Genomic DNA, 27500 nt, shown 5'->3' on the forward strand with positions numbered 1-27500 from the left:
CCTAATTTTGGGAAATACTGTGCATTGCCAATTACGTTTCATTAACTTTTTTACTTAAGAAAATGAGGCTAAAGCCAGTCTTAGCCACCCACACATTCGCAAAAGTGATGACGTCCCTCAGTGACGTTGTTATAACGTTTCTTCCCCTGTACCTCCCATCCCCCAAATTGTTAAACGCCTGTTTAACTCCATAGATAATTGTCATATGACCTACCCCAAGCAATACGAAATTCTTTGTTAGTAAAAGTTCAGCATACCTGATAATGTCATTCGTGACTTTAGACTTTACCTAAACACAAGACCAACGTTTTATATCTTACATGGAAGATCAAGAATGAGACTTATGACAGGAGAAGAAAGAAGCCATGCTAACCCTACACTTCGCACTTCAGGCGAGTGTTGGTAAAGCAATAGAAATATAGTTTTCTTTAGGTTAAGCCGTAGGACTCATTTTTCCATACAACACAGGTTACTCGATACATCAATTGCCAGGAAGAAAATGACAGAGAGCATTGTTTGATATAATTTATCATATCAATTTCACCAGAGAGGGTAGCTTGAATTCCTTAGAAGGTAGACTTCTAAAAGATGTTTCATATAAGGGCATTGGCATCGGCCATTTGATAAATTTTGAAATCATATATATATATATATATATATATATATATATATATATATATATATATATATGTGTGTGTGTGTGTGTGTGTGTGTGTTCATACATACATAAGATTTATTATATTTCAACTTATAGTTTTATATATTTATTTACGTTATAAGTACCAGTACCTATTTTTGTTACTTAAAAGGTGTGACAAATATAATTGCGACTTTGTCACTGGAATTATACCAGACTTCAATTAATGAACCAATCAACCTTACTTTGAGAAATCCATTGACATTGTCTACATGCCAAGCTGATATACTCGTATCAAAGTATTCATTAGCTTTGCTTTTCCAAAATAATGTTATCACCAATTGCTGGAAACCATAGATTTATGAGGGATGAAAAAAAAAAAAAATGGACACATACATTTTACTCATCATCACTCTCAAGGAAAAAAATTTTCTATTTCTACTAATGTTTTTATTTTATTTTATTTTTTAGTAGCAAATCTAAAATTTGTAGGAGTCCGAGTTGAATATCTCTCAGTGCGATTCCACACCCCTGTTTTAAACCTCTTATATTATGTTTGATAATTTGTGTTAACCATCTAATCATTATCTACCACCATAAAACATTTTATTGCTCTTCCGGGTCATTTTATATGTGCAGTACACAGTCTTTCCTAACAGGGATTTACTCGGTAGCCTAATAACAATGGGAATGAAGGAAAGAAGGAAAGAAGGCAAGAAGGGGGGGGGGGGAGTACTGGGATAGCCATAGGTGTAAACACCGAAGGAGGGTTGGGGGAACCTCTGCGTCACAGTTAGTGATTAAGTAACACTTCTTCGAAACACTCTGAAGGAAGGGAAGAAGTTCCTCTTTTTTCTAAGAGTAAACGGGTTAATTAAGCACATCTGTCAATTCATTGTACCACCAAAAATTAGGCCAATGTTTGAAACATTCATTGTTGTAGTTTCATGGAAATTCATAAGCCGGTTTGTTAGATATTTGGGAAAAACACTGTTACACGGCCTCTGGAAACGATAGTATATATATATATATATATATATATATATATATGTATAAATATATATGTATATTTATATATATTTATATATATATTCCGGGACGTAAGTCGTATGTTAAAACGATCGTATGTAGGAGCGAATATTTCTGTGAGAATACACTGTAATTTGTATAATTCGTTCTACAGCCCAAAAACCTATGATAACTCCTTAACAAATTACACATAATTACACATAGCAATAATACAATTGCAGTATATAATAGAGGTGTAAAAAATAATAATTATTAAAAAATAATAAATAAAAAAGGGGTTTTTATTGTCACTTTACCTTAGAGACAGGCCATCGAAGGTGTAGGCTTTGCTATGCAGGAGGAATCGGACGGTCGGCGAGGAGGTAGAAATGGTGACTGCAATAACGTACCGTAACTTACTCTAACTTACACTATTTGGACTTCAACCCAACTTACCTTATTCAGTTTTATTTAATTTTCATATCTTATATTTTTTTCTCATTTTCTTTTTTTCTTTTTCATTTTTTATTTTCATCACTTTCACTCACTTCAATCTTAATTTTCTTTACTTTACTTTCTCTTTATCACGATCACTAGAACGCTTCGTAGATTTTTTAAAGAAACCATCAAGAGAAAGTTGCTGTGTAAGGCTTTTCAGAATTTTTTTTGAAATGGGTTAAGTAGACATCATCAAATTGCGAAACTACACGGCAAATCCTGAAGTTTCTGTGGGTGATACCTATCAATGAAGTCAACCACCTGTTGATGATGTGCTAACATCTCTTTTATTGCAGACGAACTTAAGATGTGCTCTACATCCTCGATGTCCTTCGACTCACTCATCTGTGCTTGGAACTTATTATTCTGTATGGCATGCAGCTCCTTGAGTACCTTAGTGGTGAGCTCTTCATGATGCTCCTCGAGTTCAGTGATGTAATTTTCATCGACCTCCAAACCCATGGACTTGCCAAGGGATACAATCTTTTTTATGTCCTCCTCTACGGCAAGCACAGGTTCAGGCTCGGGGCCAAAACCTTCAAAATCTCAGGGAGAAAACAGCATGAAGCCAAAGCTTCTTCCAAGCTGAATTCAGTGTCTGTCGAGTTACTCCCTCCCAAGCCTGATTTATGATCTTCAAGCAGTGCACGATATTGAAATGGCTCCTCCAAAATTTACGCAAAAGTTGGTGCTTTGCATGATATTAAAGCACTGCTTAAATAAGTGCTTGGTGTAGAGCTTCTTAAAATTAGAGATGACTTGCTGGTCCATGGGCTGGAGGATAGGGGTGTTCAGTGGAAGATACAGCACTCTGATGAACTTGAACTGGTCGATGATATCATCTTCGAGTCCTGAGGGGTGAGCGGGAGCATTATCCAAGCAAAGCAAGTACTTTAAAGGCAAATTCTTCTCCTGAAGGTACTTCTTGACAGCAGGGCTGAAAACTTGGTTTACCCATTCAACAAAGAAATGCCTAGTAAACCAAGCCTTAAAATTAGCATGCCAGAAAACATGAAGCATGTCTTTATTGACTATGTGCTTTAAATGCCCTAGGGTTTTCGGAATGATAAACCAATAACGGCTCCATTTTACAGTCCTCGCTGGCGTTGGTACATAGGGCAAGAGTCAACCGATCCCTCATAGGCTTATGTCAAGGCATTTTCTTCTCTTCGGCAGTGATGTATGTTCAACCAGGCATCTTTTTTCCAAAACAGACGGGTTTCATCACAATTGAAAACTTGCTGTTCTACATAGCCTTCATCCTCCACGATCTTTTCGAACTTCTTAACAAAATCGTTAGCAGCCTTGGTGTCCGAACTTGAAGCCTCTCCGTGCCGAATAACTGAATGAATTCCAGTTCCTTCTCTTACATTTCTCGAACCAACCGCGAGACACCTTGAATTCCTCCGTTGTAGGATCGGTTGAACTCTCCCCCGCGTCACCCCCAGGAGCCCACCGCCTTCAAGTCACAATAGATAGCACTAGCCTTCTCACAAATGATCGTTTCAGTGATCGTATCGCTAACAATCTCTTTGGCCTTTATCCATATTATTAACAAAAGGCATTAAATCTCTTCCAGGGTAGGGCTGTGACGTTTTGAAATAATGGTGATCCCCTTCGATGGTTTGACTGCTTTAATGGCTTCCTTCTCCTTGATGGTCAAGATCGTAGACATATTCCGGCCGTATTGTTTAGCCAGATCACTCGCACGCACACCGCGCACGTTTTTCTATAATTTCTTACTTCAATTCTAATGAAAGCATTACTTTTTTCCTTTTCTCACCACTACTAATACCTGTACCGAAACTAAGCTTCTTAGGACCCATGATTATACATAAAATCAAAAATGAAACGTGAGAAAAGGAAGATAATAAGCACTGTTAATAACGAACTGAACAGAGGACAACCACACGATGCGCACGAGAACAGAGAACTGACCGACGCGAAACTCAATGGCATCCCTCTGATATGCTGCCGTCTACCGGCATAAACAGGAAACTATGACCGACGCTTCAAGAAAATTCTACGCGTTTGGTCAACGTCGGATGTTGGCGCATGACTTTGGGTGTCGAGACGAAAATTCAATCAAATTTTACTTTGGATGTTGGAACAATCGTATGTAGAGGCAATCGTATGTAGAGGTTCCACTGTGTGTGTATATATATATACTGTATGTATATATATATATATATATATATATATATATATATATATATATATATATATATATAAATATATATAAATAAATTTTGCACATTTAGACATGTTTTTCATACTCAAATAAGCCATATGTTTTTGATACATTAATGTCTGGATTCTCTAAACGACCTCGGGATAAGAGCCCCAGGCAAAATCACACAAAGACAATAGCTTCTGACAGGCCAGGAGTCGAACCCTGGTCCAGGAAACTTGTATGTAAAGTGACTTACCACTTGGCCAAGTGGTAAGACATTAATGTATAAAAATTTATAACTTATTTGGATATATTTTATATATATATATATATATATATATATATATATATATATATATATATATATATATACAGTATATGTTTATACATTTATACATACACATCTATATATGTATATATATACATGCATATATATATACATACATATACTGTATATGTGTATATATATACATGCATATATATGTATATATGTATTTATATATACATATGCATATATATGTGTATATATATATATATATATATATATATATATATATATATATTTATATATATATGTATATATATATATATATATATGGATAAATATCAACACAACATCGTGTTCAAATAGAAATAAATTTCTACCTCATACTTGGGATCGAACGCTAGCCCCTTCTAATGAAAGGCCAGGTCGAAACCAACCATGTCACGAGAGCCCATAAAAGAAATTGGAACCTGACCGCTACCAGCTGTCCGAGGATTTACCTGGCGAGACATCAGTCTCTTACCAGCGAGTTTTACCCAATTTCCCGGGCCACCACGTGACACAATTGGTAGTAATTCATTCAAATTACCCCTAATGAGTCAATATGGATAAATATCAACACAACATCGTGTTCAAATAGAAATAAATTTCTACCTCATACTTGTGATCGAACGCTAGCCCCTTCTAATGAAAGACCAGGTCGAAACCAACCATGTCACGAGAGCCCATAAAAGAAATTGGAACCTGACCGCTACCAGCTGTCCGAGGATTTACCTGGCGAGACATCAGTCTCTTACCAGCGAGTTTTACCCAATTTCCTGGGCCACCACGTGACACAATTGGTATTAATTCATTCAAATTACCCCTAATGAGTCAATATGGATAAATATCAACACAACATCGTGTTCAAATAGAAATAAATTTCTACCTCATACTTGGGACGAACGCTAGCCCCTTCTAATGAAAGGCCAGGTCGAAACCAACCATGTCACAAGAGCCCATAAAAGAAATTGGAACCTGACCCCAGGCATGTCGACACAACGCGGCAGAGGCATTGTCCAGTTGACAAGGAGAGAGGGGACGATCCCATATGAAAGAGTCCACAATCAGGGGGAAAGGCATAGGAATGAAAGGCAACCAATAAGGAAACCTGCCAAGACATGATCATTATCATTAACTCATGAAGAGAGGGGAGGAGGGGTTTAGCCCGTAAGATAATGAGAGCCGTTCAAGACGGCCAGGATGCAAAGAATTGAAAATTCAAAGGATATCCTGACAACCAGGCAGGATCCAATCAACCAACTTCAGAGGACAATGTTCCTCAGATATGGAAGAGGGAAAGGAGGAGTAGATGACCAGCATAAGGTTGCAGCTAAGGTGGCAGAGAGGATGTCCCCATAGCCAACTCACATGCAATACTAGAACAACTCAAGCTGACAAGACTGGAAGCAGGGATAGGAGGAGACACTTCAGCCAAGATAGACTAACAAATTAAAGGAGTTAGGACTCCGCAGCAATTAGGTGCATAGCCCAGGATGAGAAGTTGCAACCACAGATCTGGCAACAATGTGTTTTGTGTAATGTTTATATATAAGAGATGTATATATATATATATATATATATATATATATATATATATATATATATATATATATAAGAAAGAGTGAGTGAGTGAGTGAGTTTTAAAAGGATTTTGGATGTCTCAAAGACTTTTTAGTGCATCCGTGGAGACTAAATTTGCTCTTTGGTAGAGCAATTTAGATTAGGCATTTAAAGTTCTTATGATCTTGTCTAACTTATTCTTGAAATATATGAGAGAGAGAGAGAGAGAGAGAGAGAGAGAGAGAGAGAGAGAGAGAGAGAGAGAGAGAGAGAGAGAGAGAGAGAGAGAGAGGGGGGGGGGGGGCAAGGATTTTAGGTGCCTCAAAGACTTTTTAGTCCATCCAAGGAGACTACATTTGCTCTTTGGTAGAGCAATTTAGATTAAGCATTTAAGAGTTCTTGTCTAACTTATTCTTGAACACGTTTACCTTGTTACTGTTTCCTACATCTGCTGAAAGTCCATTCCAAGTATTTGCTATTTTGTATGTATAGAAATCGCCACATTGAGTGGTGTATCTTATCAATTCCAGTTTGTATCCATTACCTCTGGACTGATTTGTGTAAGTGTGAATAAATTGTTGTAACCTACATTACTTATTCCTTCAAGAATTTTGAATGCCTAAATTAGTTTGTAGATAAATAAGTTCTAACGTTCCATTCTCCGTCTATATCCAAATTCCCTTTGTGTTGGAACCAGTTTGGTATCCCTAGCTTGTACTGCTATCAGTCTACCTATATCCTTCTGAATACTTGGAGCCCAGAATTGGACTCAGTATTCTAAATGGGGTCTTACTAGTGATGTGTTCAGAAGTAGAACTGCGTCTTCGTTTCTGTATAGGTAGTAGGTTGGCCAGGGCACCAGCCACCCGTTGAGATACTACCACTAGAGAGTTATGGGGTCTTTTCACTGGCCAGACAGTATTACATTGGATCCTTCTCTCTCCTTATGGTTCATTTTCCCCTTGCCTACACACTCACACACCGAATAGTCTGGCCTATTCTTTACATATTCTCCTCTGTCCTCATACAATTGACAACACTGGGATTACCAAACAATTCTTCTTACTGCACTGTAATTGTTCAGTGGCCACTTTCCTCTTTTTAAGGGTAGAAGAGACTCTTTAGCTATGGTAAGCAGCTCTTCTAGGAGAAGGACACTCCAAAATCAAACCATTGTTCTCTAATCTTGGGTAGTGCCATAGCCTCTGTACCATGGTCTTCCACTGTCTTGGGTTAGAGTTCTCTTGGTTGAAGGTAAACTCCGGCACACTGTTTTATCTTATATCTTATTTCTCTTCCTCTTGTTTTGTTAATGTTTTTATAGTTTATAAAGTTATATTTATTTTAATATTGTTGCTCTTCTTAAAATATTTTATTTTTCCTGGTTTCCTTTCCTCACTGAGCTATTTTCCCTGTTGGAGACCCTGGGCTTATAGCATCCTGCTTTTCCAACTAGGGTAGTAGCTTAGCAAGTAATAATAATAATAGTAATAATTGTCTCTTAATGTAACCGATTAGTTTTTGTGCTTTCTTTTCGGCTTTTATCCTCTGTTTGGTGAACAATAATACCAAGATCTTCCTCCTGGTCCACACTTCCTATTTCATTACCCAACAGTGAGTGATCTAATGTGGGTTACTATAACGCATATGCATGACTTTACATTTCCCACAGTTGAAAGACATTTGCCATTTTCTGGGCCATTCTCCTAGCTTCATTAGATCCTCTCTTAACGGATTTTGAGCGAAGCGAAAAATCTATTTTTGGGTGAGATAGCCATGGCGTCCTGATGGAAGGTTCCTTTTTGGTAGCTTCCTTGGGTAAATAACTACTAAGATATTCCCAGAGAATTTAACCACAGGTTATCACAGAATTCTAACTTCTGGAGCGAGTATCCTAAAGGTTTCCCTTTAAGACATCGTATATCAACAAGGGACGCATGTATTAACGCGCCACATAGCTATCTACACCCCGAACAGAGATAATGCTTCGGTGTGTAAAGGCGGAGAATAGCTGGGAGCCGTTCCATAGCTAATCTCATCCGTGGCTACTTTTGGTACTCGAGACGTAAACAAACGGGCGCCATTGCTTAAATGACGTCACGTCCGTCTTCATCCTGAAGCCAGTTGCTTGCCGATCGCCATGATACAGCAGAGCAGGGTGGGACCTAAAAACTGGACGAAGTAGCAGGGAGGGTCCATCAGGACGCCATGGCTATCTCACCCAAAAATAGATTTTTCGCTTCGCTCAAAATCCGTTTTTTGGGCTTAAGCCATGGCGTCCTGATGGAAGAATACCAGAGAATCAATGTATCGTGGTAGATTTTCCCCTATTGGTAAGTGCCAAGGGCTTTGAACAAATAGCATAGTAATCTTAGTAAAGAACCGTAGGGAAGAATCTTCCTGCCCCCCTTGGCAGTGAAGTTCCCACGGGCCATGCCGACGTCAAAGTGGTTATTGAAGGGCTATTCACCCTGATAGAAGAACCTGAAGAACTTGGAGACGAGACTGAATGGTTGGCATTTGTATCGGAACATTCTGGAAGGCAGACCAGTGGTGGTTGGACACTGTGTGCTGAGAAGGTTGGTTTCGTCTCCAGGGTATGAAGAGTAAGTATTCGTATTGGAATATTACATTGTCAGAGTGAATATAAATTAAGGGTTAGTACCTTAATTTCTCCATGAACCATAAGGAAAGGGGATAATAAAACTATGACAGGCATGTATTTCATAGTAAGTAGGAGCTGATTGAGACGCACAAGTAATAAAATAGAAATTTTATTTCACAATTGCAGAAATTAAATGAATTGCAGCAATAAGTAAAGTTCATTTACAGTAATTACAATGTACATAGTAATAAAGACTTGCTCTTGAATCTGAAAGGGAATTTCAAATTTATTAGTAGGCACTCGTTCTCGAGGAACGTTAGTCTTTGATTAAAACACATCATGCTCAGGGCATGCGGCACTTGTGTGACAACTATGACATTTCACCTGGGATAAGAACAGTTATAAAAGCACTAAGTGTTTTCGACATCACTATGTATCGCTCGAGGGTCAACATAGGCACCCGAAGAGTTAGAGTCCCAAGTAACTCACTGTTCTATGCAGAGTTAGGTGCAGGTTTCATAACACTACCTGCGGCTACCACAAAATGTTTGACTTCGTGCACTTGTTTCGCATAATGTTTAAAGAAAACGCGCGAGGACTTCCAGCCTGTGAAGCTTTTAAGGTTTTCAAAGTCCATACTCTGAAAGAAATTCAGAGACGATGCAACTTTCCTAGGATCGTGACCGGCGGGTGTACTGTCAGGATCCGCTCTGCGAATGAAGTAGGTGATTTTCGCTCTTAATTGTTTCAGTGACAGGTCGCTGCCCGATGTTTCTCCTTTGAAGAGTTGGCCTCTACCAAAGTTCTAAGTTCTGCGAAGATAGACCTTGAGGCTCTCTACTGGGCATAAAGAGGCATCTTCCTTCAGGGGGCATATTCTCCAGGGGCCCCATCTTTTGGTGGGTAATTCATTTTTGGCGAGAAACGTCGGATCCGGGGAGAGGGTAATGTCTCCTGTATCAGTAAACAGGATGTGACCCTCTTCTCTCGATAATGCCACTATTTCGCTGACTCGGGCTCCTGAGGCAAGAGCAAAGAGAAATATAACTTTCTGAGTCAGATCCTTGAGAGGGCATGAATCATTATCCAAGTTGGAGGCGAAATGGAGCACCTTGTCTAATGACCAGGAGATCGGTTTCGGTGGGGGTGCTGGGCGTAGACGAGCGCATGCTTTCGGTAGTTTATTGAAGATGTCGCTGGACAGATCAATTTGGAAGGCATACAGAATTGGTCTAGTCAAGGCCGATTTGCAAGTTGAAATCGTATTGGCTGCTAATCCCTGTCCATGAAGGTGAATGAAGAAGGACATGCAGAAATCAATTGTGATTTCTTTAGGATTTTTTGTCTTGACGAAAGAGACCCATTTTCTCCAAGATGATTCGTATTGCCGTCTTGTGGATTCGGTCTTGTATTCCTCGAGGAAGTCTAGACTTTTCTTCGAGATCCCAAACCTCTTCTTTGCGGCTAGGGAGAGAAAATCAAGAGATGAAGGTCCTTCATTTTCGATGATGAAGCGAAGACAGTCGACTTCTGTACTTGTTGGGAGAGAACTGGGCCCGGGAGAGGGATCAGCTTGGGCTGCAGCTCCAGGACCAGGGGGTACCAGTTGCTCCGGGGCCACTTGGGAGCCACTAGGGCCGCTGTCCCTTTGAAGGTTCTCAGCTTGGAGAGGACTTTCAGCAGAAGGTTGGTGGGAGGGAACAGGTAGATCTTGGACCATCTGTTCCAGTCCAGTGACATGGCATCCACTGCTTCTGCCTTGGGGTCCTCGTACGGGGCCACATACCGAGGAAGTTGATTGTTGTCGCTCGTTGCGAAGAGATCTATCTGAAGTTCTGGGACTTGGTGAGAGATGAAGGAGAAGGATCTTGCGTCTAGAGACCATTCCGACTCTATCGGGTTTGTTCGAGATAGAGCATCCGCTGTCACGTTGCGGAATCCTTGTAGATGAACTGCAGACAGGTGCCATTTCTTCTTCTCTGCCAGACGGAAGATTGGGAGAAGCACCTGATTTATCTGGGGCGATCTTGAGCCTTGGCGATTGAGACATCGAACTACCACCGAGTTGTCTAGGGTTAGACGAATGTGGATCGAGGGAGGCGGGGATAGTTTCTTCAGAGTTAGAAGGACCGCCATGGCCTCCAAGATGTTGATGTGGAACGTCTTGAACAGGGGAGACCAAGTGCCTTGAGCCTGTTTTTGGTGGGAGTGACCTCCCCAACCCTCCAGCGAAGCGTCCGTGTGGATGTTGAGTGATGGAGGTGGGTGTTGAAGAGGAATGGACCTTTTCAGGGCCTTTGCTTCCGACCAAGGATTGAGGAGAAGTCGAAGTCTGTTTGGGAGCCGTCTCTTGAGGTCTCTTCGAGCGATGGATGCAGAACGTCTCCAGACTCCCGCGGCATCCTTTAGCTGTGCACGAAGCACTGGGTTTGTTACTGAGGCGAACTGTAGAGAGCCTAGAACTCGTTCCTGCTGGCGTCTTGAGATCCGTTTGGATTTCAGTAGTCGCTTGACAGACCCTGCTATTTCCTTCCTTTTCTTCTGGGGGATGGAAAGGCGGTGTGACTGAAGGTTCCATTGGATTCCTAACCACTGGAACTTCTGAGCTGGAGAGAGGCGAGATTTCTTCTCGTTTATCTTGAATCCCAGGTGTTCTAGGTACTGGGTGACTTTGCTGCAGGATTTTACACAATCCTCGGGCGATGGAGCCCAAACTAGCCAATCGTCGAGGTAGGCCATCACCTGGACGTCTCGGAGGCGGAGCTGTTGTACTATGGCGTCCGCCAGCTTTGTGAAGATCCGAGGGGCCACATTGAGGCCGAAGGGCATGGCCCTGAAGGCGTAGCTTTTCCTTTGGAGTCGAAATCCTAGGTAGGAGGAAGCGTGATGGTTCATTGGAACGTGCCAGTAGGCATCCGCCAGGTCTATGGAGACCGTGTAAGAACCTCGAGGCAGAAGGGTCCTTATCTGTTGAAGAGTCAGCATCTTGAACTTGTCGTTCGCTATGAACTTGTTGAGGGGGGATAAGTCCAGAATGACTCTGAGTTTGTCGGAGTCTTTCTTGGGGACACAAAACAGTCTCCCTTGGAACCTGGTGGACTTTACCTTCCTTATCACCTTCTTGTTCAAGAGATCTAGGACATATTCTTCCAGAAGGGGGGTTGATTGTTGGAAGAACTGCTGGAATGTTGGGGGTGGTTGAGTCCAACTCCAGCCTAGACCCTTCTTGACGATGCTGTGTGCCCAGGGATCGAAGGTCCAACGATCCTGGAATTGGCGGAGTCTCCCTCCCACCGGAAGCACTTCATTGCTTCTGGTGTCCCGAGGGCTTGCTGCCTCGGCCGCTAGCTCCCTTTCCTCCTCTGCCTCTGGAGGGACGGCGAGACGCGTCTCTGCCTGCACCTCTGTTTGAGCCTCTACCTTTGGGACGAAAGGTAGTAGTCTGTTGCTCGAAAGCAGGGGTGAAAACCGGTGAATGTGACAATACCGGTTGGGTGACCAGTTGAAAGGTCTGTTGTGGCTGAGCTGCCACTTGGAGGTAGCGGGTCCCGCAAACTGACGTCTTGGTTGACGTTGCTGGGGTTTCTGTTTTGAAGATTTCCTCTTAGGTTGAGGTCCGTCGTCCTGAGAGGATTTCCTCTTCTTTGACATGCCCCACTTGTGAAGAAGGTTCCTATTCTCCGTGGCGGCTTTGTCGGTGATCTCCTTCACAAGGTCAGAAGGAAAGAGGTGTTTGCCCCAGATGTTGGAGGAAATCAGCCTCCGGGGTTCGTGTTTCACAGTGGCACCTGCGAACACGAATTCACGACAGGCTCTCCGAGCCTTCATGAAGTGGTTCATGTCCTTCACCAGGGTTGCCATGTGGGATTTGGCAAGTACCATGTAGTGGTCTGGTACTCTGGTGTCACAGGCCATAATGTCAAGTTGGACCTGGTGGGACATGGATGCTGCGAGCCTCTCCTTCGTATCTTGTTCCCGACGAAGGAGGTGATCGTTAAGTTTCGGGAGGTCTTCATTAAACTGACGTCCGGCGACGTCAGGATCTAGCTTTCCCACGACGAAAGTATGCTGGATGTCCTTCCAGTGTCGAGCGTCGGGGGGAGTAACTATGGAGAAGGGTCTGCACTCCTCCAGTGTAGGGCAGGCTTTTCCCTCTTCCACAGCCTTGAGGCACGCAGCGAAGGCCTTTTCCATGAATGGAAGTACTGCATCCTCGGGTGCGACGTAGGTAGGGTGCTTCTTGCTCAGGGCCGGAAGCTTAGAGCAGGTAAAACCCCTACTTTTGAACGTGTTGGCTAGCATAGCCTGGGCCTTCGCGAGATCGAACACTATCTCTTCTTTCGGTTCGGTCTCTTCTTTAGAGGCAGGTTCAGAGCGAAGTCGGACGTAACAGTCCGGGTAGGCCTCAAAGTTTGGGAAGAACTCCACGTCTTCCAGGGGGACCGAGCCGATCTTGTCACTGACGAAGATTCTGCCGGTCGCTATCACCATATGCTCAGCATACCTCCATGGGTTGGCATGAGAGCAAGCGGGGAGATCCTTAACCGAGATCTTCTTCGGTTCTTTGGATCCTATCATGGACCTGATGAACTCCTGATTCTCCTTCAGCTTGTCGTCTATGACGGCTTTAATCAACCGGAGCATTTCTTGGGTGGATGGTAAGGGTTCCGGGGTCGTGGAGGTAGACGGGAGAGACACTTCCGTCGGTGTAGGAGTAGGGGCGGAGATGGAAGGAGGAGCGACCTCTTGCTCCGACTCGGCGTATTCCACCTGGTCTTCATCATCTTCAGCTCCTTGAGCCATAAGGGTCTTCTCCGTACCCTCCGAGACATCTGACATGTGTTCATCATCATGGAATCTAGGCGGCACTCGTGCATGGACTGGGCCATGACTACATCAGGTTCCACCGTAATTTGGACAGTGGGGATCAAATCCTTGGGCACCACAGAATCAGGGGAGGCCTTTGGGAACAGAAGTGACCTCAATTCTTCAGTGGCCATGTACGGTCCGGTGGCATTCTTCTGGAAGCCACGCACCCATTTGCGTAGCTTCTCTCGAGAAATGTCCCTGACCTCCGCTGAGGGGGGGTTATGGAAGCCATCAGCTATGTGAGCCTGGCAGACCGTACAGTTCAGCGGGTCCCAGAATTTCAAATCCCCTTTCTTGTTAGCACAAGGGGCGTGAGTCCTGCAAGCCGTATGCCCGTAGAAGTGCGGGCGTTTCACAGCGCAGAAGTCGAAGTCACACTTCATCTGCTCCTCCTGTGGAAGAAAGAGAAAATGAGTATGGGGGGAGTCATAAGAATGGCTCTTAAGTTAAGTTAACATTAATCATTAATTTTAACTTGATAAAGGGTGTGATGCACAGAGGTTGAAATAGTAAAGAAAACATACTCCATGCATCCCGCCCGGCTGGCTACCGCAAGCTTTATCCTTGGATAATCCGAGATGGCTGAAGGCACAGGATAGTATTCCGTGGAAGTCCATAGGGCAATGGAATTCCATGGAAATTGCCAAGGATAAGTTTGGGACCGAGGCCACTCAGTCCCAAATTAGGGGGCTAAAGGGTCCCCTAGGGTAACTGCTTCCGGCAACCAGCCGCGCTAAGATACACGCAGCATGCTGGAAATCTGAAGAATGCAAAAGGACAGCATGATTACCAATAGAACAGTACCAGGGTACTGATCCAATAGCGTAAACAGGCCATCTGTTTGCAGTGTAGGGCTATCAGTATTCATATGATAGCTAGTGGAAGGGGGTGCAAGTAGTCTTGACGCCTCCGGGGGGTTCCGGCAGACGTCCGGCATGCCGGAGGCTGCTCCAGCAGAGTTTCTGGCATTAGGACAGACGATATAAGTCAAGAGTAATACCAGGGTGGCGGCCGCCGGCACAACGGCGGCACGCCGGCAGAGGGAGCGGCGGCTCCGGCAGTCGGAGGATGCCAGATTGGTGACAGGGACAAGGATGGTTATAGCAGAACCAGGTTGCCGGCAGTGGATGCCGGCACTTCGGTGGCCGACCGACAGGCGGACGGCGAAGCTATGAGGGAGGAGAGCCATCGGCAGGAAGCCGGCGGCAGTCGGCAGTCCCCCGGCACACGGGGGGCTGGCGGCCATGAGGGTAAGGGGAGAGTCACCAAGGTAGGAGGTGGGTATCGCCGACAGTGGAGGCGGCAAGGGACCGGCACCCGGATAGTGAAAGAGACAGAGGGAGGGATGTAAGAAGTCCAGTCATGGACTCCCAGACATCCCCCCCTGAGAGGGTGTACCCATGATAGAGGCTGGCTCTATCACCCAGAAGCAGGGGCCGCAGAGGACCGGGAGCTAGGGTAGCCCAAGGGAGGGCTAGGGGACACCCAAAGAGGGGGAGACCTCTGCATACAGAACTCATCCAGTGGCTAACCCCATATGACACTATGAAGGGTATATGTACCAGAGCGGACTGCACACAGAAGCTCAAGGTAGCCCTATCACTCCACCCTAAGGAGGAGTTGTAGGACAGGGGACAGATGGGTATAGACTAACCTAAGTATAGGCTAGGCCATACAAGAGATAGGTGGGGAGGGGAGAAGAGAAGAGTCTTCCATGGAAGGGGTTCTGTACCAGAGCGGCCACTAGGAAAGGGAGGACACTCCCTAACCTAAGATAAGGCAGCCTGGCTGAAACGGTGCATGGGTACAGTTTCAGCAGGGAACAGAATTACCCTTCCAAAACCTAACCTAGAGCAGGGCTAAGTGCCCTGAACTAGGAAGGATAGAAGACATATCGCTATCGCAGGACAGTCGTAGACTAGTCCTAGCCATAGAGGAAGGGCTAGCCGTTCCTCACTCTCAGGCGCAACCCTAAGGGGGGTTCATTCCCTTAGGGAGGACTGAGAGGCGATAATATACTCTGGTAGGCACTTGATCCCTTTACCTGGTAAGGGAAGCAAGGCTATACAGAGGGAATGCCAAGGGCAGGGGGATGAAGGAAGCATATAGGGGTCCTACATGTAGGTTAGGTTAGGAAGGAACACTAACTAACCTATCCCCTATATGGTCCCTGAAGGCGAAAACACTTGCATCACAGTCAATAGTATTGTAAAATAATGCCACTATCTTCATAAGTTAGCCTAGGATCACTAATAAAATCATGCATGAACACTGATATATAGGCACTCTGGCCTGGGGGCTATAGTAGCCAACTGGTATGAGGTCAATCGATGACCGATAAAAAAGCGTCAAAACACGATATAAAAGTTCCTAGCTATGAAGACTAAATAAACTAATGTTATCGATTAGTAAATGAGGCCGGAAGCGTTGTTGTGGCTAACTAAATAAGGCATGCATAACAACAACGACGCCATAAAATGGCGGGTCCGGTAGAGGCACAGCTCTGCCACAAAACAACAAATATCTCGGAAAGTAATATTTACTTTACGGTCAGAGCTTAACTAAACAATACTGGAACCTTGTACTCAACTTTCCAGAAGAAGGCGAGGCCGAAGGTAGCGACATAATAGAGATGCAAAGCGATAAGTATAGCACAGGGAAAATCCGTCTAAGTAGGGCAAGCTACTGTACAAAGGATGAAGACGGACGTGACGTCATTTAAGCAATGGCGCCCGTTTGTTTACGTTTCGAGTACCAAAAGTAGCCACGGATGAGATTAGCTATGGAACGGCTCCCAGCTATTCTCCGCCTTTACACACCGAAGCATTATCTCTGTTCGGGGTGTAGATAGCTATGTGGCGCGTTAATACATGCGTCCCCTGTTGATATACGATGTCTTAAAGGGAAACCTTTAGGATACTCGCTCCAGAAGTTAGAATTCTGTGATAACCTGTGGTTAAATTCTCTGGGAATATCTTAGTAGTTATTTACCCAAGGAAGCTACCAAAAAGGAACCTTCCATCAGGACGCCATGGCTTGAGCCCAAAAAAAGGCTTATACATCTGGTAAGTTCGTAGCATTTGTGCCTAGCTTAGTATCACCATCAAATTTGGCTATTCTACTAGTTAATCCTAAATCTATGTCGTAAATGTAGGTCAGAAATAGCAATGGGCCAAGGATGGATCCTTGAAGTACTCTGCTTGTAATAGCTGCCCATTCTGAAGCTTCTCCATTGATTACAACTCTCTCTTTTCTGTTTGTTAGCCAATCTTCAATCCATTCAGCTTGCTCGTCAATGATGCCTAGTGCTCTAATTTTGACCATTAATTTTTATGAGGAACTTTGTCAAAAGCCTTTTGAAAGCCTAGATATATGATGCCTATTGCCCTGCTTTCATCATAAATGCTTAACATGTTGGGAAATTCCAAAAGATTTGTCACACTGGATCTCTTTTGTCTAAAACTACGAAGTGTCTGTCTGTCTGTCTGTCTATCTGTTGCACGGCTCAATTCAGCTGATCAGCGTATTCGTCAGTCGGGACGAACCAAAACAATAAAAATGGTGGCCACCTTCGGTCCAGCAAATAAAATAATCATCTGCATATTATTTAACTACTCAAGCATTCATAAAGTAGATAAATACAGTCGTTTCTAGCGTTGAATTTGGTAACAAAACTATAAAATAACCTTCTGTGCATTTATTTAAAGCGAAATGTAAACAAACATGGTAGTATCAACAAAAACGTAATTCGTGTGTACGACTATTTGTATGTTACTTTTCATAATAACTTACTTTAAAGTATCATATTCAGTATTGTAAGGTGATAAAGTAAGTCAAATATAATTTCTAATAAAATTATATTGATTTCATATGAAAGGGGACTATTTGTTGACTTCTTAAATTAGTAGGCATTTACGTAAGCTACGCATACCCTAGGCCAAAATCTAAATCTAGGGGTAGGCTACTTCTGTGATAACGATTTACAAACAATTCAAGCTACGAACAACTTTCTGTACCCATTGTTTATTAGTTGAGGACTGTCAGTACTGAATTATAATTCATGTTTTTCTTGTGTAAGTACTATTCATTCTCTGTTATTTATCATAAAATGATAAGCGAAGCATTTAAATGACATACAGCATGTTAAAGAAGTACAGCGTATTGCGAATGTAATAAGAAACAAAATATCGCTTTAGACATGAACCCCGAATATCTTACTTTGACCATCTCTTGAAACAACAACTAAGACATGAAATGCAGAGTATACTATTAAAAACAAGTATAATAAATGGACGAGTTTACTATATATAGTAGGTTCTATTGTGATAAATAATGGCTGAAATTATTGTAAAAAATATATTACAGGATTTATTCCATTAAAAACACTTACCTCTTGAAGATGGTTCATTAGATGTAGCAGATTCACTCTGAAAGCTCAGAGCAAATCCGCTATCTGAAGCCTGCCCTGTTGCTGCCTCTGGCAGTTGTGAATACCCAGATCCAGATCTTCGCATCTGTTGCAATAAAAAGAATACTTTTTCCTTCAATACTACTGTATTTTATATTAGATTAAACATGTACACCATCAATGGCACCTCTCTTAATTGGGACATAATTATGGGAATTAAACAAAATTATTGACAATCTGGCTCCTTTGAGGCGTTTAGACTTCCAAATTGTTACTCGTGATATATCTGGCTAATACTTTCCTTCCCTTCAATGATACATGAAAAAACTGCCTTAACAAACCAACCATACAACACCAACTCTCATTATAGCTTATTAACTGCAGGTTAATACTAGTACTTATCACAAACATCTTTCAAGTTCATGTCCATCTTTACTCAATGAATGCTTTCGGGTAGTCTTAAGTATAGACTTGATGCAATAATATTGTATGACACAATAACAAGATGAAATTAGCAAAAGGCTGGCACAAACAAAACAACTACAAAATTATCTAAATGAAGTCAATTTAATGGTAAAGAAAAATTATTCAGGATAAAGTGATAAGAAGAGTAACAGTAAAAACATGAAACCATGAATTGGAGGTGGCTTATCCAAATACCAAACCATGCTGCCACATCTAAGAATCTCATTCCTCTCTAATGTATGTACCAACAATTTTTGAATGCACATGTAATAATTATTCAAGTTATATCTTTTTTTAGTCAAAATTTCTTTTGCATTGGTTTATTTAGTCAGAATATTTTTTATATTGGTTAACATTCACCTTATTTTGTAGGGATTTATGTGAACAATCTCATGCTGGCTGATTAGCAATTAACCTTGCAAAATGCAAGATTAGTAACATAGGCCTTTGTCCTTATGCATTACATGCTAAAGATGCAACTCTGCCAGATGAATGAAGTTTAATTAATGTTAACCCTCTCATCACAGTAACATACACCTTTGTACTCGTGCATCACATGTTAGAGCTACAACCCATACTAAATATAATTTTTTTTTTCTGTATCCTAGTGTAAGGTCAATTATATGTATATCTAAGACATTCTCGGGGTATTTGAATAGTGTGGAATTATATCACTGCATAACTATAAAAACATTAACAGTTCTTAGTAAAAAAAAAAAAACACGATTAGAAGAGCGAAATAATTTCTGCATCAGACATTAGTCTCAGTAAGACAAATAAGGATGTAAAAATTTCTTTCAATTTCTTATTACAGCATGTTCACAGGTTATATTTTTATATCTAACTCGATTTTACTATAAACTAAATATGACTTAATTAGCCTGCTTCAAATACCATTCAAGTCTGTGATTCTTAAACTGAGGAACCAGAAGCTTCTAAGGGGGATGCAAACAGTTTCTCAACTGTCCAAAAATTATATCTACTTCCATATGTTTCTTTATTGCTACCTAAAACCATGCAAAAGATGAAAATATACAAATTATATTTTCATTTTAAATTTTGTTTAAGAATCATTTAATGGTATGGGATATTTTTGGATAAAATATCTTCTAGTCTACCATAAAATCAGTCGGCAAAATCAACGACTCATAGTCCCCTTTCCTTCTATTTACCTGTGTGAAGTAGTCTTCAGCATTAATTGGAATCAAAACAATGAAAAGAACCAAGGGAAAATATATGGTACTTTAATTTCTAGACTATTGCATGAAGTATATAGTTTTCATACTCGTTATCTTGTGTTTTGTCCTTTTCTGACCATGAATACTGAGGCAAACCACCCACTCATTAGTTTCCCTACCCCTCCCCCCCATATATGAAAACAATTATGGGAGATCCAAGTAGGATACAGGGGTTGGGGGGACACATAAAAGTCATTTTCAGCAATGATAATGGTAATAAATGCATAACAAACACAAGATAAGTTATAAAGATATATGGTTCATGTAAGTGGTGGGAAATTAAAGTATTATAATTACTTATAATTCAAATTACATCACTCAGATGGTTTTTGTTTTGCCATGGCTCGCTTCATTCGCAAATTAACATAATTTCACTGATCCTCTGTTCTGGCAAGCAATACAGTACATGGATGTGACGCGCATGCCAATCACGTGGGTCATTTTTTCAGGTTAAGTTTTAACTTTCAGATGAGCAACAATCTCTATACTGGATACTTAATGGAGAATGCTTTCAACACAATCAATTGCTGACGCAGACGAAATTACACTAAATTTTGAAACTTCCCTATTTGAGATGTCTTCAAGTGAGGGTACTCATGCTAGAACTGAAGAGGAGGGTGAGAAAAAACTGGCTATTGTACAAAAATCTCAAGGAACTTGTGCGTAAATATTTGATATCTCTTAATTGGTTAAAATAAACAGCAGACAATTATGTCATTGCACAAACAGAAAGCATCCCAACGCGATTGAAACCAACGCATGATGTCCAATAACTCGCCATCCATCTCCCAAATATAAACAGTGGAACTAATTGATTGATATGTAAGTTACAATGTTCCAGCCCCCCTCAATCAGAAATAAAAATGCAAAAGTAGCTAGCAGCCATCCATCTTTTATGGTGAATTCCAGTTTTACAAGAAATTAATGTATCATTTATCAACCGAATCAAGCTTAAAGAGTCGAGCAATCTTTGATGTGCACTGAGACAAACTTCACCAAATATCTCCTGGTTAGTTGACCTAAAGGGGCAGTATCGTCCATCCTACTGATGAGTACTACCAGGTTAAAAGGCCATTGTCTATAACCCACTGTTTAGTTGACATTATTAAATATGTACAGTTAAAAAAAAAATCTCATAAATATGGTTTTATTTTATCAGTGTTTTGTTTACCATTAATACATAAATATGGATAAATAAACCAATAAGGAGGATGTGTAACTAGTTTTGATGTGGCCATTATCCATGAATTAATTGTAACAATTACATTAATTTTTGTAGTAATTAGTATTTTTCTAATATTTTTTATCAAAATAATCTGCATAAAGCTTGAACCTGTTTTGAATAAGGGTTAATTCTTTGACAACCACAATATTTTGCACATCATGGTCTTGGTCGCTAGCGACACAACAAACATAAACGCAACTTTCAAATAGCTGTATCAACCTTAATATCTGATCTAAGTCATTCATTTTGGGTATTTTTTTTTAAAGTTTACATTTTATATTATAATAATCAGAATTGGAATGAAACTTGTCTAAATGAGGAATTATGAGTGAATTGCCAGTAAAAAAAATGCACTATGCAGATATACTTACTAAAAAAAGTATAAAATCTATGAATGAGGTTTGTTGTATTTTTTCCTGGATAAATTCTGTACCAAAACAGCTTTAATGCATTCAAATTTGACCCAGATAACCTTATATAATTAACAAAACAATAAACTTTTATCTAATATCATAATTTAACTTGTATTGAATATGGTTTCATGCAGGTTACTAGCAATCCCCAACTTTTGACGAGATGTAGGATGAGTTTAATTACCATGATACAGGTGTAGTGATGTTCATAATTAGGAAGCTTGAATAATTACGTATAATATCAGCAAGTTAGAATTATGTTACAGAATGACATCTCATAGCCTAGTAAAATAAATAATCCTGCTATGCTTAAGATCCATAGGTTCTGGATAATCATTGATATAACTGTATAATGTAGTGTACATATTTCACTATAGTTTGCATTCTAGATGCTAATAACATTTCATTAGTAATACTAATCTTTTTATGGTTAATAACTGTATTATACATTGGGTATTGCAGTACAAGCATTTGCAATTACCAGATACTTACACCACTGTCTACACCAGACAGAACAGCAACCCCACTTTCAGCATATTGCCCCCTTGAAGTTCCAGAAAAGTCATCTTCTGGCAGTAATTCTCGTTCATCATCTTCAGCCAGTGGTAATGCATGCATAGTTCCATTAAGAGTTCTGAAAATAATACATCTCTTAATTGTCAAATGATCACTCATATATTCTTGGGAAATTTCTTAGATCATTTTGAAAGGCATGATTTGATGGCTTTATTACAGTATTCCAAATAATTAAGTCTTAACAATAAAACAATGTTTTCTTCTGCAAGTGTGTAATTGTATTTAAAAAGCACTTTGGTAGAATAAGAACTAAAGCTTCAACACTGATAACATTGTTAAAATTGACTGTATTATACTTTACCTATCAATGCACTTAAGAGTCAATAAGGCAATGGTGAAAATCATCCCCGCTGTCAAACCTCCAGTAGCAAGGAAAATGTACCATGTGGACTCAATGGTGGAGTGTTTAAAAATTTCAAATTGGACCGACTTGGAGCGTGTAGAATGATTACTCATACCTGTGAAATATTAGTCTATTCTTAATACTAAATTAAATACAGTAATACTAAAGTAAGAATTGACAGCTTAAGCAAGAGATATACTCAAAAATACTCACAAATGTACAGTACTTACTTTCAAGTGATAGAGTACAGCGATCATCATCAGGCAGAGGCCAAACAATCATATGAATGCCATCAGGGAAATCACTTCTGCGTGCTACCATTGCTGCTTGCTTGGTAAATGTCTGAAAACGACCACTACCAGCCCGTAGACCAGATTCATCCGTGACTACAGGACACTGAGGAATTATGCTTAATATTAACACATCAAAATTTTACGAGTAATGTGTATTTTTCCTAATTTTACTACCCTGAGTTCTTTAAGGGGGCCCGGACGGTATGCCAATCAATATATGGGGGTATAGGACGAAAAACACAAAATCGTGAAAAAAAATTCACTGAATTTCGTATGGCAATGGAGAATGCGTATACGAAATGTTTTCTCAAAATTCCTCTTACTTTCATAGTTACAGGGTAATTAGTAAAAGGAACTCAACAAACCAAAATCATTGATCCCTACAAGAAAATGCAGTATTTCTTCTGTTATCATAAGTTTCCATTATTATCAAATATTGACATAAAAGAAATTGTGAGTAACGGCATCTGTATAGATTTCACGAGTCACAAGACGAAGTATTACACAGTAATTACACCCTTCGTCCTTCAGAGCTAACACATTCAACTTTTACGTCTGTTTTTCTGGGTTTTGGTTAGAATTTCATCATGCCTAAGAGGAAAAGACAATTTAAACATCTCACTAACATAAGGAAGAAGAAAATTCACCCTAATAAGAGTTCAGAAGTGGGTAATATCGGCAATATTAGCAGAGTTAGTGAAGGAGAGAGATGAAGAAGCGACTGTCAAGTCTAAGGAAGCAAGATATTGAGCAAAGGGATCTTAATTTGTAATTAAATTATGATAAATAAAATTGTTTTGGTTCACTAATATCCAAAGAGGAACATAGAATTCATAAAAATTATGATTTATTAATAATGTCTTTGTAAAAATACAAAGAAAAACTTTAAATGCTCGTATCTCAAAACTATACTTATTGACCTTCAAATTCTATCATCTCCCTTAGTCTTAAAGATATGACAAAGAAGAAGAGACAATTTCAACATCTCGCTAACATAAGGAAGAAGAAAATTCGCTCAAATACGAGTTCAGAAGTGGGTAATATTGGCGATCTTAGCGGAGTTAATGAAGGAGAGAGAGAGTGTTGCGGATGAAGGAGCGACCAGGAGCCTAAAGAAAAAATATATTGAGCAGAAGTATCTTTATTTATGACTAAATTATGATAAATAACATTATTTTGGTTTATTGATATCCAAAAAAAAGGAACATAAAATTCATAATAATCATGATTTATTAATATTGTCTTTGTAAAAATACAAAAAAAAAAAACTTTGAATGCCCGTATCCCAAAACTATACTTATTAACCTTCAAATTCTATCTTCTCCCTTAGTTTTAAAGATATAGCATTGAAATTTGGTATATAAATCAGAAAGACATTATAAAACAATAAAATAGATCCCCTTTTTCCAATTTTTTTTTTCATATTTTTTTCTTAGTTTTTTCTCTGATTTATAAGGTTTATTTTTTTACCATTATTAAAAAAATTAATATCTAGCAAAATAAATGCCTTTAACAATAACCTGAATTGGAAGTCTACATCAGGTCTATATAGGGTAGTAATTCCTGGTCTTAATATTAAGTATCAAGGGAGGAGATAGAATTTGAAAAACACTAATTTTCAAGATAAATCGCACTGGCGTCGCAAACCCAAAGGTCGGAGGCAAAAATCCTATGCAATTTGGAGATGTCCTAAGTCACAAGTCACCTTATTAAGTGGTATGAATGTTAAAGTCCTGTCCTTAAAAAATGGCATTAGCCTGCCAGCCCCCTTAAATAGGAGTATGATTTCAGCGAAGCTAGAAACTATGCTGTTAATATTCATAAAAAGGTATTAGCAGTTGCATCAAAGCTAGAAACTATGCTGTTAAAATTCATAAAAAGGTGATAGTAGTTGCTAGTCACTGAGAAGCCACTTTGACCTTCACCTACACCTATTTCTTGTGGGTTGGATGTGGCAGGAAGTATAACTTAAAGTATTTATGGTTTGTATAGCTAGGAAAAAAACAAAAAAAGCCTACTTTTAAGATTTTTAAAATTATTCTTACACAGCTATAAACCCTTTTTCTTTAGATAGGAGACTTATTCTTAGGAGGTAGGAAGTTCCTAAAACAAGACATGCCGGTTAAAATCTTGCAATGTCTAACACTCGGTCCATATGAGGAGCAACAGTGTCGACTTAAATCCACTTACTATTACTTGGGTATTGTGAGATAAGACTAGGTTACCGTCATGGACAGGTGATCACAGGAAGAATCATACCTTCAAAGCGTACTGAGTGCATAATGTAAGGCTCAGTAAATTGATGGGTTTACCTTAATATCCATCCTTGCCTTCATCAGGAGGGAAGAAAACATATTTTACTTGATATTAAGAGAAGTTACTTGGTAAGATGTCTTACTTGTACTGAAGTCTGTTCTAGCTACATAACAGTATAATAACTGCACTGCAAAGTAGGAAGAGAAAATGTAAAAGGGCTAGACATTCTTACTTAAACCTACAATGATGATGTATCCATTATCTTGAATGGAGATGCTTCTTGTCTTGTGAGGGAGCTAGGTATGCTACATCAGCTGCTCCGCAGCTACCACAGGTACTAAGAAAGTGTCTAGTGAATTTAGGGTGCATGTGCGATGCCTCTAAACTCCTCCAGTCAGGACCTGATCCACACATGGTTTCTTCCAAAAGGCTAATGTTACATAAATTCCTCTAACTTCATAAGTTTGTACCCGTGTTAATTGTCCCAGCTCACTTGTTATCTGGTCCAGCATTCTATAAATGGTTTTTCTTCTTGAGCCTTCCTGCATTGATGAAAAGGTCCTGCAGTCATGGTCTGATTGGTTGAGTTTAATTGAGGTAGCATCCCAAGTGCCTTCATGGGGCATAGAAGCAACTCGACCAGCTTATCAGATACTTCCTTAAGTGAGGTAATTGAAAATAAGTAAAATCTCTTAAACCGTTTACAGCTGGAGTTTGCATTTTTGCTAAAAAATCAGGAAGAAAGGAAAACAATACTTCCTCACTGCCTCTGTCTGGCTGACAAGTTAGGACAGTCCGTGTAACCAAAGAAAGATGAAAATTGGCTTTGAGGGATACGTTTATATCTGAAACTCCATTTAGTTGTTCATTGGGGCTTTTTTTTTTAAAAGACCTAAGAACCTTCACTACATTCCAAGAGGAGGTTTTGACTTCTCTTGGTGAACAAAGTTTTCAAAACTCTTATCCAATATCAACAATTCCCACAGACTTGGCTCAAGGCTAAGCAGAAGTCTTTTACCGCTGAAGCCGAAAGTTCTGAACTTTGTAAGTGAACTGCCGTAATTAGTCCACTATCAATTAGATAGAGTTTCTAAGTAACCTTCTATTATTATAATCATTATTACTTGCTATCTCTAGATAGCTAGGTTGGTAGCATCGCGGGCTTCTGTTTCAGAGGTCCAAAGTTCGCGTCCTGGCAGATAGAGTGAGATCTTCTACCGGAGGGTACTCCCCAGGGTGGCACCTGGGGGGGAGGTTAGAGGGGGCTAGTGATAGTCCCTGCTGGCTTCTGGTCGCCCGAGCAGAATGATGTAGATCGTCTGAGTGGAGACCTAAAACCTGCAACTTTAACTTTTTAACTTTAACCCTAGTTACAAAAGCAAGATGCCAGAACCCCAAAGGCTCCAACATGGAGAATAGCCCAGTGAGGAAAGGTAATAGGAAGGAAAACTACCATAGAAGTTTAAGAACAATAAAATCATTAAAATAAATCTTTCATATATAAACTAGAAAAACTTGGAAATAACAAAAGGATAAAACCTTTAAAATAGCGAGAGGAAGAGAAACAAGACAGAATAGTGTGCCCAAGTGTACCCTCAAGCAAGAGATCTCTAACCAAAAGACAATGGAAGACCATAGTACAGAGGCTATGGCACTACCCAACACTAAAGAACAGAAGTTTGATTTAGGAGAGTCCTTCTCCTAGAAGAGCTGCTTACCATAGCTAGAGTGTCTCTTCTACTCTTACCAAGAGGAAAGTATCTACTGAATAATTACAGTGCAGTAGTTAACCTCTTGAGAAGAAGAATTGTTTGGTATATTCAGTGTTGCCAAGTGTATGCAAGAGGAGAATGTGTAAAGAATACGCCAGACTATTCTGTGTATGTGTCGGCAAAGATGAAATGAGCCGTAACCAGAGAGAGGGATCTAATGTAATACTGTCTGGCCAGTCAAAGGACCCAATAACACTCTCGCGGTAGTATCTCGACAAGTGGCTGATGCCTTGGACAACCGCCAATCTACTATGGCACCAATCAAAGAAGAAGGCCCAGGGAACCCATTTTCCCTTGGAGATGGCCATAGAATATCTTCCGAAATCTTCAGACATCTGCAAAGTGTTTCGCAAACAAAATCTCTCGCTCTAAGATACTGAATAACCTCTACCCATAGAGATGTGTCAGGGAACTGTGATGTGTCTGAAGATGTGGTTGGCACAGAAGATCCTGTTAACAGGGAGCTGTAGTGGTGCATTGGGTACCCCTTTGCATACGGCCATTTGGGGGTTGCTACATCAATTTAAGGTTTAAGGTACTCCACACCTTGTTAATTATTCTTCTTGTCAGGCAAAATGGCAGAAAAGCATAAAAGTCTATGCCTTCCAAGGAGTTAGAAGGCTTTCTCTGTCTCTGCCTATTCTGGCATTGACGGGCAGTGTCGTCAGCAGCATATCGATTGTCAGGGACGCACAAGGTCAACAATTTCCTTGTTGGAGGTTGCTGAAGAGCTGGTAAAAACTTTGGCACTGGAGAGCGCTGATGCGCAGTGGAGCACTGGCATGCAGGAGAGTGCTGATGCGCAGTGGAGCACTGGCGCTTGTGCCCAGGAGAGCGCTACGGCTTGGGAGAGT

General features: G+C 40.5%; 1 protein-coding gene across 2 annotated transcripts in view; it reads right to left on the reverse strand.

Annotated features, from left to right (window-relative positions):
- Nucleotides 1-27500, reverse strand: part of LOC137654656 (SID1 transmembrane family member 2-like) — a 246009-nt gene that overhangs the window by 113450 nt on the left and 105059 nt on the right. For both annotated transcript variants that reach the window (XM_068388489.1, XM_068388490.1), the window contains exons 6-9: nucleotides 22556-22721; nucleotides 22284-22440; nucleotides 21899-22040; nucleotides 18048-18171 (exon numbers count right to left, since the gene is read on the reverse strand). In XM_068388489.1, the coding sequence (XP_068244590.1) occupies nucleotides 18048-18171; nucleotides 21899-22040; nucleotides 22284-22440; nucleotides 22556-22721 (589 nt within the window). The remainder of the gene's footprint in view (nucleotides 1-18047; nucleotides 18172-21898; nucleotides 22041-22283; nucleotides 22441-22555; nucleotides 22722-27500) is intronic.

This window comes from Palaemon carinicauda, chromosome 15, assembly GCF_036898095.1.
Source record: "Palaemon carinicauda isolate YSFRI2023 chromosome 15, ASM3689809v2, whole genome shotgun sequence".
NCBI classification, from domain to species: Eukaryota; Metazoa; Arthropoda; class Malacostraca; order Decapoda; family Palaemonidae; genus Palaemon; species Palaemon carinicauda.